The sequence below is a fragment of the Scleropages formosus genome, chromosome 7, assembly GCF_900964775.1.
Source record: "Scleropages formosus chromosome 7, fSclFor1.1, whole genome shotgun sequence".
In the NCBI taxonomy this organism is placed as follows: domain Eukaryota; kingdom Metazoa; phylum Chordata; class Actinopteri; order Osteoglossiformes; family Osteoglossidae; genus Scleropages; species Scleropages formosus.
The window spans coordinates 7,109,532-7,129,975 of record NC_041812.1 but is presented as its reverse complement, the minus strand read 5'-3'; the positions used below and the strand labels follow the sequence as shown (position 1 = coordinate 7,129,975).

General features: G+C 47.2%; 1 protein-coding gene across 2 annotated transcripts in view; it reads left to right on the top strand.

Moving 5' to 3' along the window:
- adcy8 (adenylate cyclase 8 (brain)) overlaps positions 1-20,444 on the top strand; it is a 56,029-nt gene that overhangs the window by 3,840 nt on the left and 31,745 nt on the right. For both annotated transcript variants that reach the window (XM_018757909.2, XM_018757908.2), the window contains exons 2-4: positions 14,205-14,354; positions 18,235-18,365; positions 18,621-18,732. In XM_018757909.2, the coding sequence (XP_018613425.1) occupies positions 14,205-14,354; positions 18,235-18,365; positions 18,621-18,732 (393 nt within the window). The remainder of the gene's footprint in view (positions 1-14,204; positions 14,355-18,234; positions 18,366-18,620; positions 18,733-20,444) is intronic.

Genomic DNA, 20,444 nt, shown 5'->3' with positions numbered 1-20,444 from the left:
TGGCGGCGCTTAATGTTCCATCTCCAAGCATATTGCACATCATGTGCACGTAGGAACATTTCTTTTTGCAGAAAAGAGATTTATATCTTGATTTCGGGCCTGTTGTGCGGCAGGTGGGTTTTTTATCCTGCCTTTACAAACGTATCATAAATCAGTGTTGTCTAAATAAAGGAACTTACAGTGTGCAATAATGTTATATGTGATCTATTAAGTGGTAATGAGTGACTGAGAGGATCAGTCCTTGTCGTCGTTCCTGGCACCGGTTTCTCTATGCGGTGCGGCTCTGCGTCAAAACAGACGATGACGTGAAAGCATGAATGGAGACAACTGCAGGGAGCCAGTAGTGAGGCGTGTTGCACCGAGTCCGGCTCAGAGCCGCCGTTGTTCAATTTGGCAACCTCTTCGCCCTCTTAGGCTCTTGTTCTGCTGTGATGCATTAGTGGGTTGGATCGCCTGGGAAGGGGGCCTGACGGGAAGCACTGCGACTGGGGCGTTCCGCACGGTCTGGAAATGTGTCACCGTCGGCTCTGTCCCTGCTCTGACATGCAGGCGACAGAAGCTGGCAGGTTGTGACGGGCATGAACCCGGGCAGCTGCGGATCGACAGCACGCACAGCGGGGCCCCCCCGCCGAAAACAGACTCTGGTGGTGTGTGGGTGGGGCGGGCTCGTGCCCATCCAATCAATCGGGGCCACCGGAGCTGCAGGGGTTATTAGGTCAGACAGCACTCCTGTGGTCAAATTCATTAATGAGTGCGTAATCCGCGAGGGAGGGAAAGCAGGGAGGGGGACGAGGCCCAGGAGCCCAAAAGTCACCACGGCAAGAGCTTAACATCCCTATCGGCATCCCCTGCAATGTGACTGCGCTGTGGGTGGAGTGGTGTGCCGTCATCCGGGTTCGAGCTCCTGAATAATGGACGCCTTGCTCATGGTCTGATGGATCTGACAAGGGAACCAATGAAACATTTTCGCCCATTAATGCTACCCGTTGCATTTCAATCATTATAAACGATTTGTCTTTTCCAAAAAAATACACTTTGAGTTTATTTATTAATAAACAACACACACACACACACACACATTTTCAGAACCGCTCGTCCCTTACGGGGTCACGGGGAACCGGAGCCTACCCGGCAACACAGGGCGTAAGGCCGGAGGGGGAAGGGGACGCACCCAGGACGGGACGCCAGTCCGTCACAAGGCACCCCAAGCGGGACTCGAACCCCAGACCCACCGGAGAGTAGGACTGCGGTCCAACCCACTGCGCCACCGCACCCCCCTAATAAACAACATATTCGTCAATATGTAACTAAACATATTCATCGCTTGCTATTGTTAACTGCTCGTCCAAGTCAGGGTCATAGTGGTCCAGAGCCTATTCTGGAAGCACAGGGCTAGTGAGGACGGAGCCTGGACAGGATGCCAGTGCACTGCAGACTATATTCGTAAGTTATTCCAAATTTAACAATAATAACAATGGTTCTGTCCTCAGGTGATGAAAGCCATGCATTATTGTAATTTTCATAATTTTGATAATTGTAAATACGCGTGTGTTTCAGAAAGTCAACACACCAACAGTATACTTTACTGGAATGTGCGCTCCCCTTGGCCTTTATTAGAGGCATCTGTGTGAGCTTTGGCATGAAGCCCCCGGTTCCAGACTGCATCTTAATGGAGTCATTAAGGGAGTTTTGACGGCTCCCTGGCCATTGGACCCCCTTTAATTGCTGTTAAATGGACAACACCTCTGTGTAATTACTGACATCAGTCATTATATACGGACGGCCCAAATGGTGAAATCACCACAATCTGCTGGCGGTTCCCACAGATCTGAACACATCGGTGCCTTCAGCTCTTTGTCCCTTATTGCTCCGTGAGCTTCATCGTTCACTCTGCTCAGTGAGCAAGCTAACGGTTAACTATTATTTCCCCTCTGGATTTATTTTTCTTTTCCCAAGGAATGCTGATTAACATATTAAGATTTATGAAGTGTGTTTGGAGCAGCAGAAAACATCATTTAAGTGGTGTATTTATTATCTTTTGAACAGTCAAGTTGGAAGCTATCTACGATATGAACATCTCACAGTTTATTTATTCAATTTTAAAAGTTCCGATATCACATTTCTATATATATATATATTTTTTTTTTTTTTACATTTTTTACATTTTCTATGTGTAGCAAATTGGACCAGTGTTTATGCATCCAGCTGGTAGATGGCTGGGAAGACCATCCAAATAGTACAGGAGTGTAGAACTGTTTTAATTCAACTCACTTCCACGGTGTTTACATGACAAGCCAAGTATTCGTATGGGTTGCTGATGAAAATGACTCACGCTGGACATGTAAACAGGAGGAACTGCTCAACGACCCGGATTAATTAAGAGTGTGTGGAGATAATGTGCTTTTGTTTTCAGTTACTTTCGGTTAGCTTGGATTTATCTCGCTGTTGAGGAAAAATATGAAAATGAAAGAAAAATCTTAGCGTTTTCAGTTTTAAGTTATTATAGCAACATAATTTCCCAAGGGTTTTGCAGAACCTCACTATAAATAACCTCACTATAAAAAAAACAAGAGACATCTACATACAGTGTTTATTAGTTGTGATTCAATAGTAAAAGTGACCTTGGAGTCATAAATCAAGTTAATCATGAACAAACTTCTGGTCCCTATTGTGCTCATAAGTCAAGAAGTTAGTGTATCCCACCCTGCCTTGTGTTATGTTATTGTAAAGAGTTGGCGTTAAAAATAACTTGCGATACGTGAATAGTCCATGTGATGTCAAACGGCGAAACTACAGGGCGCATTAGTGGACAAAAAGCACAAGAGAAACGAACCTGGTCAGTGGTGCTTTTACTTTGGAGGCGACAGCATTCGAGCTAGTGGTCTCAGCTCAGACCTTCTGCTTCATGGGGAGGACTCTGCTGGTTGGGGAATATCCTGGGGTGGGATTGTGGGGCATTTCTTTGGAGAGGAGAGGGGGCGGCGTCTTCAAAGTTCCTTGGGCCTGAACCGCCGCGATAAACTTTAAACCCCAACGCATTTGAAACGTAGTCGAAAATTCGTTTGCTGAGGTTGAGGAAGGTGCAGTCTCTGAGCTTTTTGAGTCGCTGTTCCTGAGTGTACGCACACAGTCTCCATCTACACGTGTCCTATTTTGAGACCCCGTGAAGAGTACAAGGTTGTTAGCGTGTGCGCGTGAAATTTCGGCACCATCCCATCCCATCGTACCGCAGTAATCCTATAGCACCGATGGCGAGGCCTTTTGATTCGCTGCTTTGATCTCTCTTCCCGAGCTCCTGCAGAACCTCCATTTCTCACTCCGTCTGTCTTTTACGAGATAACGAAGCCTATGTGCCTATGTAGATAATGAAGCCTATGTGCTTTCCATGGCGGCTTCTGCTGTCGGCACCCCGCCGCGCTTCCCGAGGTACCTCTCGTTCCCGTCTTACCTGCCAGTGACGCGGGATATGGGCACGTCGACTCGCTCGGCGATCGCTTGGCTCGGCAGATCGTTTCCAGAGGTTTGGGTTCTCGAGAATTAGTTTCTCCACAAGGGGGGTGGGTGTTGCGGCAGGTTTGCCTGGTGCCCGCTGTGTAGTGGATCTGGGGTTCAAGCCCTGCTTGGGGTGCCTTGCGACGGACTGGCGTCTCGTCCTGGGAGTGTCCCCTCCCCCCTTGGCCTTGCGCCCTGTGTTGCCGGGTTAGGCTCCGTCTCGCCGCGACCCCGCTCGGGACAAACGTTTGTTGACATCGGTTGGTTAGTTTCTCCAAAACATAATCGGTATTAAAATCATTACTGCTGCATTGCGTGGTTCACAGGGAACCGAAGGGCAAAGCCGCACGAGGATCGCGATCGCTGTCGGCGCCTGAAAGACGCTCGCCTACGTTAGCAGGCGCGCTCTACGAGGCCTGTCTGAATGATGCCATTTAGAAGGAAAGAGAAACCATCATTTATGACCTAAGATAATGCGACAAGACAGAGGACTGAAAGCCTCGGCTAATTACGCCGCATCTCTTTCTGAACGGATGTTAATTAAAAGACGGGATGATAAACTACGCGAGCGATTCTATTGGTGCCCCTTTTTCCTATCTGATTAATAGTGCGCGACAAAATCGAAACGATGCGCCATCGCAGGGAGCGTGTTTATCTCCGCCGCACGCAGGGTGATCCCTGACCCCGGTCACCCTTCCGGCGCTGCTCGCCGCGCTCCCCGTCGACCCAAAAAAATCCCATGGGAGTTTTTTCACCCCCTCGGGACCGATACCGGGCCATCCGGAAGCCGGGGTGGGTGGCGGGGCGGCGAGGAGGGGGGCATCCATTTCATCGAGCGCCACTTGTTTTGACACCCTCGCTTTGTCACCCACGTACCCCATCCAGTCTTAAACAGATTGTGATTAGGACTTGGATTAGGTCCAGGTGCCTATTCATAGCTGCCCCGCGCCACGCGGAACTTCCCCCAGGGTCGCTTTTTAATGAGATTACGCAGTGGTTTGGAGCGCACTTTCGCCACAGATGGCTGGACCCCGGTGGCCAAGTGCAGGCCTCCCACACGGACACGCAGCCAGGTGCTCGGCGCACACCAGAGCGAAACCATCGAGCTCGCCGCGGTCTGACGGGACGACCAGATGCGGTGACAAACGATGAGAGCGTGAGTTAAATCCAGGGGGATCCGGCAGGTGTAACTCTCAGGGCCATTTTCCTCTTAGCGGTAACAGCTGCCGCCTCGAACGCGCCGTGTTTTTGCTACAAGTCAAACCGAAAAATGAAACGGACGCTTTGTTTATTGATGATGCCGGCGGGCTTGCGGAAGAACGGTTCGGCGGTTAGATTACAGCAGACCGTCATTCAGGCCTTGGTGGTTCCGACCTTTTGGAAACCACTACATCAAAGTGCGCTTTTACAAACGCACTCCTCTGAGGGCGGAGGCATATTCTAACTCTGATCATACATTTCTCCCTCGCTCGCTTTGACTCCGAAGTCAGAGATGCGTTGCGAGTCGCGCGATATACTGAGACATAAATAATTTATTTCCGGTTATTTTTCAAAGATAACGGGCGCTGTGAGATTTTATGGAAGAGCGGTGTGTTGCTGTATACCATGGTAACCTTTGTATCGCTGTCTCATGGCTAATGATACTTAGTATTAGTAAGTGATTTTTTTTTTTTAAAAAAAAACTTTTTTCTGCAGTTCTACATGTTAAAATTTATATAGTTGTTTAGGTCACAGGAACAGTTGTGCTTTATAAAATATGCTGTAAGAAGATTTCTTATTTACATTTGTTTACCACGTGCCTTTGTCCGAGGCAACTTACGGTTTTCAATAATAAACTTTAAAATGATTTACCCATTTATACAGCTGGGTAATTTTTACTGCATCAGCTGAGGGTAAGTACCTTGTTCAAGGGTACTACAGCAGGAGTGGGATTTGAACCAGGGACCTTCAGAGTGTAATGGAATCCAAACTGCTGTGCTCTCTACTTTCCCTTTAGAACCCATTATTACTGTAACGTTTTACCACTGTTACAGAAACGTAATAGAAATCGAAATTTCTGGTTACGCATTTATACCCTTTGGCACTACATCACCTTTTGACCTGTGGCTTTCTGGAACCAAGGGGATGTGAACTTTATAAGCCAAAGCAGGAAGTCCAAGGTTAGAGCGCATCGATTTTATCCTCGTTTATGTTAATCACAAGTTGAGGAGAGTTTTAAAAATAGCGCAAGAACCGTCTAGCTGTGACACACCACTGGAATCACTTTGTAACTGTCAGTTTCACCAGCACTGTGGTTGTATATAGCGATTTTTGTGTTGATTTTAAAGATGATGATGGGTTATTTTGCATCTCCGTGGTTCGCAAACGCACGCGCTGTATTTCGCCGAGAAACGCAGCTCCTGTTTCGCTGATGATGCTGATGAGGTGAGCGCCGCGTTTTTCGGATTTCAGCTCCGCTTTGCGTTCCGTGGCCATTCCATCAGACTCCGCAGTCCCGCTTTGGTCAACGTCTCCTATTTGCATGCTTTCCGCTCCCGTCTCCGAGCCGCAGGAGGCGACGGGAGAACGTGTCGCTGCAGTGAGTTCAGCAGGTCAAAAACTGCTGCCGTGCACCTGGGATGTGAGCCAAGATCATCATGTTGCGTCTTAACAAGCAGGCAAGCATCACGGCCTGAACGGGCCACGGAGGCTGCAGTTTCTTCCAGCTGGATCAGACGGCTAGGATTACAGCTTAGCCTCACACGAATTAAGGCTCTTAATATAATTACGAGAAATTTAAAGCTTTCTGCATTTGCGGAATTTAGTGTTTCCTGCTTTTTTCAGCTTGTTCTTGTTATTTTTTTTCCAATTTTTTTCAGTTTCATATTTCCAGTTTTTATTAATTCCAGAATGCCATGAGATAGAGTGGTCACTGCAGGTCAACAGTCAGTCACATTCCCGTTGTGAGAGAAAAGAAATGTCACGCGGGGTCTAATTAGATGTCTCCGGTGCTCAGTGGAGTGTGAGCATCTGGCTACAGAGGGTTGGCATCTGTCCCCAGGGAGGGGAAGGGATGCTGTAACCTCACACCCTGGGGGTCAGGCCTTAAAGATACATGAATGACAAATAACAGCCATTGCTTTCACGATGTGATCACTCACTCGGGGCAAGTAACGTAGCACGAAATTAACGCTGAGCCACAATTCTCGATGTCATAAAAACATATTGTTCCATTTGGAGGATTCAGCATTTGCCCTGCGATTAAGATGATTTCTAACGATATATAGGCAGAGGAGACATTGCTTCCCAGTCATAAGACCTCTCAATTTTAATTCTCTGGGTTTATTTCTGTTTTTGAAAGTCCACTAAAGATACACTTTAATTCCTTTGTTATAACTGATGCCTCTGAGTGGGCGATGAGTGGAGCTCAGCAGACTGGACTGATGTGACCAGAGATTACGAGAGGATTGAACTGAGAGTGACTATGCATTTACTAAGGATTGACCCAGTGTCTGCTCAGGAGCATCCGCATGATCGGCCTGACCTTATCGCCCAACCCTGGCTTTTAATTTTATAAGCAAGTAAGGCATTTCGGTTAAAAAAGATCAAAAAGGTGTATATTTAAAAATAAAGTTTCTGGATTTATCAGATGCTTCTCTCCAAACTCACGGTGTACAAAGCGCATTCAACAACAGATGAGGAGGTTAAGATACAAAAATTTGATGATAAAACCACAGCTTGTTTGTCTAATACCATCATTGTGCTGGTTTACAGCCCTGAAGTCACTCCTTATAGTACTTAGATTCACATAGAAACTGCATAAGTCATTGTAGCAGATGGTGTTGGAGTCATTTATGTATCTGACAAGTGATCTGGTGAGAAATGGGTTTGAAAGAAATGTATTTGGCGACCCTTCTTGAGTGCAAGCAGGGATTCAGCAGTTCAGAAGGGGAGAGGGAGTTCATTCAGAGGCAAATTATACCCTGAAATGAACACAGCTTTCCAATGGAAAATGACCAATTTAACACAACTACCAGGTTACTTTTTTGGTCACCAAGGTGTTCGAAGGAAGGTTGACAGGGACTAATGGTGGAGTACCATGGGTAAAACCAGAGGTGGTGTTCTTCTAATAGATCTCATCTTTCTTTATGCACCAGTGACAGAGCCTTCCCAGAAATAAGTGTCCAACAGAGGAGAGTCAAAAGCCCATCTACAGCGTTTCTGTCAACCAAAAGAGCTTATTCACAAAACCATTTTTATGTTACTTCAAATCTTGTGGTCTACACTGCCATGTGGTATCACTGGGTAATGATGTCAGAAAGTGTCTGGACTTTTTCAAGGTATAAATTCCATCCATCCATCCATCCATCCATCTTCCTCCGCTTTATCCGGGGCCGGGTCGCGGGGGCAGCAGTCCGAGCAGAGTACTCCAGACTTCCCTCTCCCCGCACACCTCCTCCAGTTCCTCTGGGGGAACCCCAAGGCGTTCCCAGGCCAGCTGGGAGATGTAGTCTCTCCAACGTGTCCTGGGTCTGCCCCGAGGCCTCCTCCCAGTGGGACAAGCCCGGAACACCTCCCCAGGGAGGCGTCCAGGAGGCATCCGGAACAGATGCCCGAGCCACCTCAACTGGCTCCTCTCGATGCGGAGGAGCAGCGGCTCTACTCCGAGCTCCTCCCGGGTGACTGAGCTCCTCACCCTATCCCTAAGGGTGCGCCCAGCCACTCTGCGGAGGAAACTCATTTCTGCCGCTTGTATCCGCGATCTCATTCTTTCGGTCATGATCCAGAGTTCATGACCATAGGTGAGGGTAGGAACGTAGATCGACCGGTAAATTGAGAGCTTCGCCTTACGACTCAGCTCCCTCTTCACCACAACAGACCGGTACAATGACCGCATTACTGCGGACGCCGCACCGATCTGCCTGTCAACCTGCCGCTCCATTTTTCCCTCACTCGTGAACAAGACCCCGAGATACTTAAACTCCTCCACTTGAGGGAGCAACTCCCCCCTAACCCGGAGGGAGCAATCCACCTTTTTCCGACTGAGAACCATGGCCTCGGATTTGGAGGTGCTGATTCTCATCCCCGCCGCTTCGCACTCGGCTGCAAACCTCCCCAGTGCACGCTGCAAGTCTTGATTCGATGAAGCCAACAGGACCACATCGTCCGCAAAAAGCAGAGACGAGATCTCGCGGCCACCAAAGCAGACACCCTCCGTTCCCTGACTGCGCCTAGAAATTCTGTCCATAAAGATAATGAACAGAATCGGTGACAAAGGGCAGCCCTGGCGGAGTCCAACATGCACCGGGAAAAGGTCTGACTTACTGCCGGCAATGCGAACCAAGCTCCTGCTCCGGTCATACAGGGAACGAACAGCCCGTAGCAACGAGCCCCGAACCCCATAATCCCGAAGCACCCCCCACAGGATGCCACGAGGGACACGGTCGAATGCCTTCTCCAGGTCCACAAAACACATATGGACTGGTTGGGCAAACTCCCACGAACCCTCCAGCACCCTAGTGAGGGTATAGAGCTGGTCCAGTGTTCCACGGCCAGGACGAAAACCGCATTGCTCCTCCTGGATCCGAGGTTCGGCTATCAGTCGGATTCTCCTTTCCAGTACCCTGGCATAGACTTTCCCAGGGAGGCTAAGGAGTGTGATCCCCCTGTAGTTGGAACACAATCTCCGGTCCCCCTTCTTAAAAAGAGGGACCACCACCCCGGTCTGCCAGTCCAGAGGCACCGTTCCCGAACTCCACGCGATGCTGCAGAGGCGTGTCAGCCAAGACAGCCCCACAACATCCAGAGACTTGAGAAACTCGGGGCGGATCTCATCCACCCCCGGAGCCTTGCCACCGAGGAGTTTTTTGACTACCTCAGCAACTTCAGCCAGGGTAATGGACGAGTCCCCCTCCGAGTCCCCAGCCTCAGCTTCCTCTACGGAAGGCGTGTCGGAGGGATTGAGGAGATCCTCAAAGTACTCCTTCCACCGCCCGAGAACATCCTCAGCTGAGGTCAGCAGCGCACCACTTCCACTGTAAACAGTGTTCGTGGAACACCGCTTCCCCCCTCTGAGTCGCCGGACGGTTTGCCAGAATCTCTTTGAGGCCGACCGAAAGTCTTCCTCCATGGCCTCACCGAACTCCTCCCAAGCCCGAGTTTTTGCCGCGGCGACTGCCAGAGCCGCGCTCCGTTTGGCCCGTCGGTACCTGTCAGCTGCTTCAGGAGTCCCATGAGCCAGCCAGGCCCGATAGAACTCCTTCTTCAGCTTGACGGCATCCCTTACTTCCGGTGTCCACCACCGTGTTCGGGGATTGCCGCCGCGACAGGCACCGGAGACCTTATGGCCGCAGCTCCGAACCGCCGCACCGACAATTGAGGAGCGGAACATAGTCCATTCGGACTCAATGTCCCCCACCTCCCTCGGGACCTGGTTGAAGCTCTGTCGGAGGTGGGAGTTGAAGACCTCTCTGACAGGGGCCTCCGCCAAACGTTCCCAACAGACCCTCACTATGCGTTTGGGCCTGCCAGGTCTATCCAGCTTTTTCCCCCGCCATCGAATCCAACTCACCACCAGGTGGTGATCAGTTGACAGCTCAGCCCCTCTCTTCACCCGAGTGTCCAAGACATATGGCCGAAGGTCAGAAGAAACGACTACAAAGTCGATCATCGACCTCCGACCTAGGGTGTCCTGGTGCCAAGTGCACTGGTGGACACCCTTATGCATGAACATGGTGTTCGTTATGGATAAACCGCGACTAGCACAGAAATCCAATAACAACTCACCGCTCGGGTTCAGATCAGGGAGGCCGTTCCTCCCAATCACGCCCCTCCAGGTATCACTGTCGCTGCCCACGTGGGCGTTAAAGTCCCCCAGTAGAACGACAGAGTCCCCAGTGGGAGCGCTTTCCAGCACGCCCCCCAGGGACTCTAAAAAGGCCGGGTACTCTACACTGCCGCTAGGCGCATAAGCACAAACGACAGTGAGAGACCGTTCCCTGACCCGAAGGCGTAGGGACATGACCCTCTCATTCACCGGGGTAGACTCCAACACATGGCGGCTGAACTGGGGGGCTATTAATAAGCCCACACCAGCCCGCCGCCTCTCACCTTGGGCAACGCCAGAATAGTGGAGAGTCCACCCTCGATCGAGTAGAGTGGTTCCAGAACCCAAGCTGTGAGTGGAAGTGAGCCCGACTATATCTAGACGGTATCTCTCAACTTCCCGCACCAGCTCAGGCTCCTTCCCCGCCAGTGAGGTGACATTCCAAGTCCCAAAAACCAGAGTTGGCGCCCGAGGTTTGGGTCGGCCGGGCACTCGGCCCCGACCACCGCCCAACTCACAATGCACCGGCCCCTTACGGTTTCTCCGGCAGGTGGTGAGCCCACCGAAGAGCGGCTCCACGTTATGGCTTCGGGCTGAGCCCGGCCAGGCCCCGTGGGCATAGACCTGGCCACCAGGCGCTCGCATGCGAGCCCCCCCCCCAGGCCTGGCTCCAGGGTGGGGCCCCGGTGACCCCATACCGGGCGGGGTAAACGGACGCCTTGCTTTTTCCTTCATAAGGGGTTTTTGAACCGCGCTTTGTCTCGTCTGTCATCCAGGACCTGTCTGCCATGGGAGACCCTACCAGGGGCATGTAGCCCCAGACAACATAGCTCCTGGACTCATTCAGGCACTCAAACCCCTCCACCACGATAAGGTGGCGGTTCACGGAGGAGAGGTATAAATTAATACTCTTTATTAGTACTAAACATACTATTGTTCAAATTCTTTAAAAAAAGAAAAAGTTAATTTTTTTTTTTTCTTTTTTTTCTGGTTGTTCCATCAGCCTCTAAAATTACAATATTTCCATGTAATACAAAAATATTCCAGCTGACGAGCGACACTATTCAAATTTGTGAAGACACACGTAAAAACTGGGGTGCAGTGCAATATCATAGGTTTAAAATAATTACCAGAATGGGATTCTGAATGATTTGTGTCAATGATCAATTATGTTCGAGTGTTTCATCATAGCATACGGTATACTACATGTTTTGTGTAGATGGTCACCAGATTTTTCTATTTATATTTAAATGGGCGTGTAAAATTATGAAGTCCATCATAACAGCTAACTGTCGCGCAATGCTGTGTGCTGAAAACTGCACATCGAGGCCAGTCGGATTCACTCGTGTCTCCATAAAACATGCGGGGCCCTAATTTATTATGTAATCAATTAACAAGCCATGTTGAGTGGTTCAGACAGATTGAGCCCAGTTTAGTCAAAGAGTGCACTGCAGGGTGTTCAGTTAGACCCAAACTAATAAATTGAAACTAAATTAATATATGAATGGTCACCGTTGGTTTCTTGTACCACGACTCATTGCATTTCTAGGCTAGATTTGACACCTTGAGCTATTTTGACTCACACATTACATTACCCAGAAGCCCATTCTGAAAAAAAAAAATACTGACAACAAGAACGGGGGAGTAAATGACACCCCTGAAATATTGATGTCTGGAGAATGACTGGGCTTCTTGTTAGAGTCGGCGATGTGCTGAGGTAGGGCGACTCCTTCTTTGAAATCGCACGGTGAGGGTTTAATTATTAACACCCCAAAGCCCTCAAACAGAATCGCACGCCGAGCCGCCAACACGGCAACCTAGAGAACGTGGTGTCCCTGGAGCAGGCGACTCAGGTAGGGGGATCTGGACTCCAGGTTGACGTTTGTCAACGATGCAGCTACATCGTGGGAAGACCAGATAATTTTCCAAGTGAATGGGACAGGGGGTCGGCAACATATTAATCTCCGACAGTTTTAAATTTCATTAAATTTCTCCTGGCCAGGTGCCGAGGCATAATTAAAAAAGAACACTGCGGAATAATGGCGGACGTTGATATCAACCAATGTGTTTTGTCACCCGCTTCTGAAACACCACGACCTCGCCCCGTACATCAGGCCGGTGTCGGTGACAAATTAAATAAGTGATCATATCCCCAGAGGCCCACTGCAGTGCTAATGTGCCTCGGGGTCGAGCCTATTTTGGTCCTCTTTATTGAATCACTGTACCATTCGGCGCGCTCCCACGCTCCTTCGCTGCCCCATTTTCCACTCCACACGTGGTCGCACCATTCCTCAGCGCTTCCGACAAGAAAGACGGAAAGCTGCGATTAGATCCTCTGCCTCCTGTGCCCTTGCTTGCTCCCAAATGGACTCATTAAACACCCAACAGATACTGTTGCTTCCCTTGTTTTGCTGGTCGCTAAGTGCTCACATGCGCCCCATTTTTAGCGCAGTCGAGACTCCGGGCAGGTGTATTTGTGGAGCGCAACGTGACAGGTGCCCGCGACATGTCTGGGCTTGTTGAAGGCAGTCTATGTGTTTTCCAAAGGGAGACGGCTTTATCCTCTACAGCCGAATTAAGTCCCCGGGTGTAAAAGCAATGCGTTAATTGCACTCAGTTCATAATGATTTCATTTAATTTCACCAGTTAATTCCCTCAGCTCTTCCCGATCCTGTTTATCCAGCTCCATTATCCTCTCTTTCATCGCCCGCTGTGTGGCGGGTCTGGGGTTCGAGCTCTGTTTGGGGTGCCTTGCGACGGACTGGCGTCCCATCCTGGATGTGTCCCCTCCCCCTTTCAGCCTTGTGCTCTGTGTTGCCGGGTAAGGTTCCGGCTCGTGGCGACTCCGCTCGGGACTAGCGGTTGTTGACATTGTTTGGTTGGTTGGTGTCTTTCATTGTTCTTTGTTTCCCCAGCATTTTTGCTCTATATATACGCAACGCTAAGTTTTGCATACACCTAGGTCATTATACTTTAATTATACAGTACATGCATGTAACACAAGGGAAACTGGTGGCATGGTGGGTTTGACCAGGTCCCATTTTCTGGTGGGTGTGGGGTTCGATCCCTGTATGGGGTGCTTTGTAATGGACTGGTATCCTGTCCTGGGTGTGTCCCCTCCCCCTCCAGCCCTATGTTGTTGGGTTAGGCTCTGGTTTGGTGCAACCCTGCTTGGGACAAGCAGTTTCAGACGGTGTACGTGTGCATGTAACCACAGTGAATGAGATCTGCATTTGTGCACTGCTTTAAATCCAGATCAGGGTGCGCATATTTTCCTTCTGCTTGCAATCCAAATATAGGCATATAAGAAAGCAAAAGTAAACCACTCCCGTACCCTCATTTACCATGAACACCATGCTAGTGGCCACCATGAGTCAAATTCAACTTGATGGAACTTATCTTACCTTACTTACCCATGGGAACAATTTGAAATATGTGACCGATATAGTAAGGTAATGACTGAATGTTCTGCTATTAACTTCATTCTTACCCTTGAGTAATAAGTGTAATTTAAACCTGACAGGATGCAGACCTATAACTCTCACTTTTACTGCTTATGTTCTAGAAAACTATTTCAATCCCAAGTTACGAGTCTGCAGAATGTGTGAATGGTATTTATGTCCTGTATTGTTATAACAGGTATCAGTATTGTTCGTCTTAGAGGATCGGCAAGTATTAATGCATTAACACAGGGTTTTCTTTCCTGATGGTGACTTTCTTCTTTATTATTTGTTGCTATGAAAGAAAACAGAAATAGTCGGTGAGACATTATAGATTACAGCACATCCAAATGAATTCAGTTCCCGTACACCGTGATCGAAAAGTCCTCTCTTGATTTTTCCAGTTAGAACCTTTAATGGAGGTTTTTGATTGGCCATCTTTCTGCCCCTCTCCTCCTCCACCCCAGCTGGTCGCGCAGGCCGTTCTCTTCACGTGCATGAACACGGCGGGAGTGTTCATCAGCTACCTGTCTGACCGGGCACAGCGGCAGGCCTTCCTGGAGACGAGGAGGTGCATTGAGGCCCGACTCCGTCTGGAAACCGAGAACCAGAGGCAGGTGAGAAAGGGGGGAGTGTCCATTCAGCATGGCGGGAGCGGTCTGGGCATAGTGACCACATCACACCTGCAACGAATGTCAGACCACAGTGATCACATGACTCGCGTGGCAGCCATGTACAGTGGTAAACCCTTTTGGTTGGAGCCACAAGCTTGAAACTGAAAGACCTGGGTTTGAATCTCATCTCCTGGTGCAGTCCCCTCGAGCATGTTGCGTACTCTGAACTGCTCCAGTTGAAATAACCCAACTGTCACGCCCCCGAACCTCACCCCAGCCGAACACATCTGGCAGACATCAGCAGGGCGGAGCATAAAAGAAGCCACACCACCTCTACTAGGGTGTGGAATCTCGATCGAGACAACTGTCCCCTCTGCGTTTGCAACCTACCACTTCGCCTTACTCATCCATTGCCCCGTGTTCCTGCCACATCTCCCCAGCCCCGATTCCTCGACCCCAAGTCTCGACATCCTCGTCTATGACCTTTTTCTTTGTTCTTTGACTTCGACATCGCATCTTCCCTCGGAATGACGTTCCCTCTTCGATTCTTCGACCCAGGCCTGTTCTTGACCATGATTCTTGTCTTGCACTTTGGACAACTAATAAAAGGTCCCTCATTTGGGTCCTACCTCCTGTCTCCTGCCCTTGTATGCGTGAGACCATCTCTGTAATTTCGCAGCTGAAAAACATTTAGCGTTCGTAACTCATATTGTAAGCCATTTTAGAGAAAATCATCCGATAAATGATTGCAATAAATAAATAAAAAAAATAAAATTGAATAGAAACTCCAGCACTGGTCACAGTCGGAAGAAGTCAAATTTCATGATATTTTTATAGAAACACAGGATTAAGGAAATGCTTCAAACAAATTCATCAGTTAATTAAAATTCGGTTTGGGCACCAATATCTCAGACGTTGAACTGAATTAGCTGACAGTTTTGTTTAGGATGCAGGTTCTGCAGTTTTCTTAGTGGGGCTGAATGTTGGCCTCACCGCTCTGTAAATGTGGTGTATAACTGGAAGCCCATATCCCTGTGTGTTTGGGGTGGAAGGTGTGGGAGGGGGCGCTTTTAAGCCTGACCATTTCCTGAACGCAACTGCGCTTGAATGCGGCCGGGTCTTTTAATGGACTGAGAGCTCTCTGGTCTCCAGACAGCACCCGAGCTAATGCAAGCCAACAACCTCCTTATCGGGCCCATAGGCAACGACGCGGTGGGGGCTGGGGTGCCCAGATCAATGACCGAGACAAATTTCCTGCCCTTTTGAACCCTCCAATCCAGGAAACTCCTGTACAAGTGCAACACAGGTGCAGCATAGCCACAGAGGAGGGTGAAAGAGTCAGTGGCTGTAGGTGATAAATTCAAACTTTAAATGGAGATTTAAATCCACTGTTACACACGTATATAGATGACTGGGTTTCTGGGGTTTTACTCTGCTCTACCACAAATATTTAAGAACACCCTGACATTTCTAAATGTGGCGTTATATGGCATTGTCCAACAGCTGCTGATCCGAAGTTTAAACAAAGTAGGATATCACATGCAAGGCGCAAGGTGCATGGGTTCAGTGCCATTAGTAACAACAAATAACAATTACGATGCTGAAATCTGTGTTAGTTACAGCTCTGCCCACACCTTGCATACAACATTTATCCAATTTCAGTAACTGCTTGTCCAGCTTCGATAACTGCTTGTCCTGAGAAGGGTTGCAGTGATGCAGAGCCTATCCTAGAAGTATTGATTATAAGGTCTATGCTGCAATAGCAAATAAATACACACACACACCTTCAGAATCACTTGTCCCAGACAGGGTCACAGAGCCTACCCAGTAACACAGGGCATAAGGCCAGAGGGGGAGGGGACACACCCAGGACAGGACGCCAGTCCATCGCAAGGCACCCCCAGCAGGACTCGAACCCCAGACCCACCGGAGAGCAGGACTGTGGTCCAACCCACTGCGCCACCGCACCCCTAGCAAATACATAAAAACAAATTAATTTGAATGCAATTAAAAAAAAAAAAAGACAATTGGGGGATAATCAAGTTTGATTGCAGTCGGTGAATGGCTTTGATAGATGGTATCAACTTAAGGTTATCTAGGAAAATTGACTTTAACTGGGCAGATGTTTAGGAATACTCATGAGTTTAGCACTATGACAGCAGGTGGCATAGTGGTTTGAGGCAACTCCGTGCAACCAAGAGACCTAGGTTTCAGTCCCAACTTCAGCTGTAGTAACCTGGAGTGAGTTACTTATCCTGAACTGTTACAATAAAAATGACCCACTTTTATCAATGGGTAAATCACTGTAAATACCTTCAGTACACAATCCTAATGATGTAATTGCTTTGGAGTTAAAAGCATCAGCTAAATAATAAATATAATAACCTTGGGTACAGTGTAAGCAGAGTGTCTGAAAGTTAATCCCTGCTCCCTTGAAAGGGTTTGGCCACATCAATGCCATAACATGCAAAAATCCAGTCCCTTTCAGTTAGGAAATTAGACGATTTTTGGCTCATGTCCTTTCCTGCCATAGACCAAGTACCAGTATGCCTCTCAATTCAGGGAAGCAACTTCTGATTAAACATTTGACTTTACTTGACAGTTCCCAAAAATGATCAGAGAAGGAAGTTGTAGTTCACCCTGAGAGCTGATGATCTGACATCCATTCTCTAGCTGGGGCTTACCATGGTGATTCTCCCAGGTTGGAAAACACAGCCCCCCTCCCCCACTCAGTAAATATTTGTGTACTGTCTCTTGTAAAGCATAGAGAAAGATTCTCCAGCACCATTACTGTCATGTTTTCCCAACGCTGCCAAATTGTTCCTCCAGGCTGCAATAAGAAAAAAGGAATACCTGCACTATAACAACCCCTTTAAGGTTAACTGCCACAACGCGGACCTGCAGATACATCCTGCATAACATCCGCAGGATCCGTCCCTATTTAACAACACACTCTGCGCAACTACTCGTCCAGGCCACGGTGACATCCCGTCTGGACTAGTACAACTCACTCTTGTGTTAGCCTTCCAGCCTCGGCCATCAAATCTCTACAGCTGAAACAGAATGCTGGCGCCCAGGTTGTGTTTGACTTGCCAAGGCGTCCCCACGTATCTCCCCTCCTCGTCTGTCTACACTGGCTTCCCATAGCTTCCCAGATCAAATTCAAGACTCTGGTTATTGCCTACAAAAGCATCAGTAGAACTCCTCCCAGACATCTACAAAGCTTGATCAACTGCTACATCCCAACCAGATTGCTATGCTCCTCCACTTCTGCCTGCTTGGTGGTCCTACGAACAAAAGTTCCAAAATCAAAAGGACAAATGTTTTCGGTTCTTGCTCCGATGAGGTGAAATGAAGAATTGTAGATATTCAGATTAACCTTTATGCAGCTACACATGTGATGAACATTGGTTCATCAGGTGGAAAGAAACAAACTAACTGTACTTTAGAATCATGCATCTGCACCTATGCATCTGCATATGCATCACGCATCTGTCTCTCTTTCTGCTAATGTAATTCACACATTGTATTTCCTATGAGATGTACGTCGCTTTGGAGAAAAGTGCCTGCTAAATGCATAAATGTAAATGTAAGGGTAACTGCAATGACAGTAAAGATATGTTGTTGAGTCTTTGCTGGACAATCCCTAACTTTATTTACCAAAACAAGTAATGTTGTCATATAGAGATTCTATTGAAACATCATATTTTTCAATTCTGGAGACTCTACATCACTGGAGCCTGGAGGTGAAGCTATATCATGTCTCTGGATTTGGGGCTTCACTGTATGTTGAGCATCATAGAGATCACAGCCTATTCAGAGACGGTTTGTGTGAACCCTGCCCACTGACTGTGGTGTCCCATCCCACACCTACCCCACCCAGGAGAGGCTGGTGCTGTCCGTTTTACCCCGGTTTGTGGTGCTGGAGATGATCAACGACATGACCAATGTAGAGGACGAGCACCTTCAGCATCAGTTTCATAAAATCTACATCCACCGCTATGAGAATGTGAGGTAAGACCCCGATCACTGGGAACAGAGTGCTTCCTGGTTTCCAGAAAATTCTTTTTAAAGAATTTGTGTATGCTTTCTTGAGTACGGCATGAGTATGCTTCCTTCTTCTATTCTGCATATGGCATTGCCAGTTCTATTCAAAACATGTCCCATATCTTTTTTGTCGTCTTCCGCTTCTGTAGTTTGTCTTATGAATTGCGTGTAGCTGCTTTAGATGAACCGTGCATTAATGTGATATTTCCATATTTTATTCAGCATTCTTTTTGCAGACGTGAAAGGATTCACCAACCTGTCCACCACCCTGTCGGCTCAGGAACTGGTCAGAATGTTGAACGAGCTCTTTGCCCGGTTTGACCGCCTCGCGCACGTAAGCGAAGCTCACTTCTCTACATACAGCATTGCAGAGGAATTGTGGATATAAAGAGCCATTTATGTCTCTTTGCCTTTTCCCTCATAATTATATGCGACTTCAATTGTTTCAGTCCAAATGATGTATGCATGTGTTCGGCAATCCAGTCATGATCAAATTATTTCATTAAATTTAAAATTTTTAACAATTTTTGCTCATATAATTTCTCAAGCAGTACGCCTTCATGAATATAAGACAATATCTGAACATTTACACCTATTTCCTCCATCAGTTTGCAAACCACTTATCCCTTCTGAAGGTTGCTGTGGCAACAGGCAAGTGGAAGAATTTAACTGAGAAATGATTAAACAAACTTAAAGTTGAATTTGTCAGTGAAAACTTAACATTAGATATAGAATGACGTGTTTTAGTTCATAACAAAAAAACTACTTATCTTCTGCCTGAAGCTTAATGCATATTCAGGGAATAATTTGCTGAAGCAAATAGATGATGAGTCTGTGTTGTTGAGTTGCAAATTTCTGGTGAACCATGACAAATTGAAAGTGCTGGATTAGTGAAGTGTAATCCTAAAGCATAAATTAATTCCCTGCAGGTATTTTATAATTACCTCCATTTTCTCTTCTCATGCCGAGTTAATTGTCCAGTTCAGACGCACCCATGCCATGCCTTTTTCATAATGGGCAAAAACACTTTGCCTGGTTAATTATAAGATCCAGGCAAAGCAGCGCTAGTTCTCTCAAAATAATAAAAATGAAAATAATAATAATTGAAATAATGCATAATAAATCACTGCAAATTTTTATTTTAGTTTTCTATAAAATATGCTCTTTGAGTTGAGTTATGATAAGGAAAATGCTTTTGCTATTTTGGACAGCTGACGGTATGAAAACGCTTCTCTGCTTCCAACATAACCAGTAAGGGATTTATCATTGAATCACTTGGCAGTGTGCACTTATCTCCTGAAACGTGAGCAATTTATAGAGGAAGGACATCAGCAGTGCTTTCAGCAGGGATTCCCTAAAGCCTTACAGTTGAAATCAATATTTGTGATGATATTAAGGGCTCTACCTCACCATTGGGTGTGTTTCAGCCTAACAATACGAGCAGCTCGTTCTATATTTTGTTTCATTTTTATTCTGTGTTTCCCCAACACTTCAACATAAGTACATGATAATTACTTCAAATTTCAGGACAGAGTGACTACCACAGTAGGCTGCTATCAACAAAAATATTTTTCATCACCCAACAAATAAGTGTTTGAGATAAAGTACAGCCTAACACTTGGATGCCTTCTTTTCAGTTATACTGGTGAATAATAAATAAAAACTACATTTTTGCTTTTTTTTCCAGAAATTAAAACATATTCTTTATATCTATCTCAAAATGCCTTTTTTAACCTTCAAATGACAGTTTTTTTTAATACGTGGTGAATGTTTTATTGCTTAGCTTTTCCGACACAAAGATGAAAGTATAAATTCCCTATCTGGGGATCAATAACAGTTCTAATATACCAGGTTTTACCCTACTCTATCCTATCGTATTTTATCTAAGGGTAAAGGCTCTAGTGTACACGTTAAAATGAGCCTTATCCTTAATCTTTTTTGTTTAACAGCAGCGCTAGCCATGGGTCCAATGATATGTGGTTAGTGCAAATTAAACATGTCCATGAGAAAGATATGATAATTACACTATGAGAGTATGCACATCAG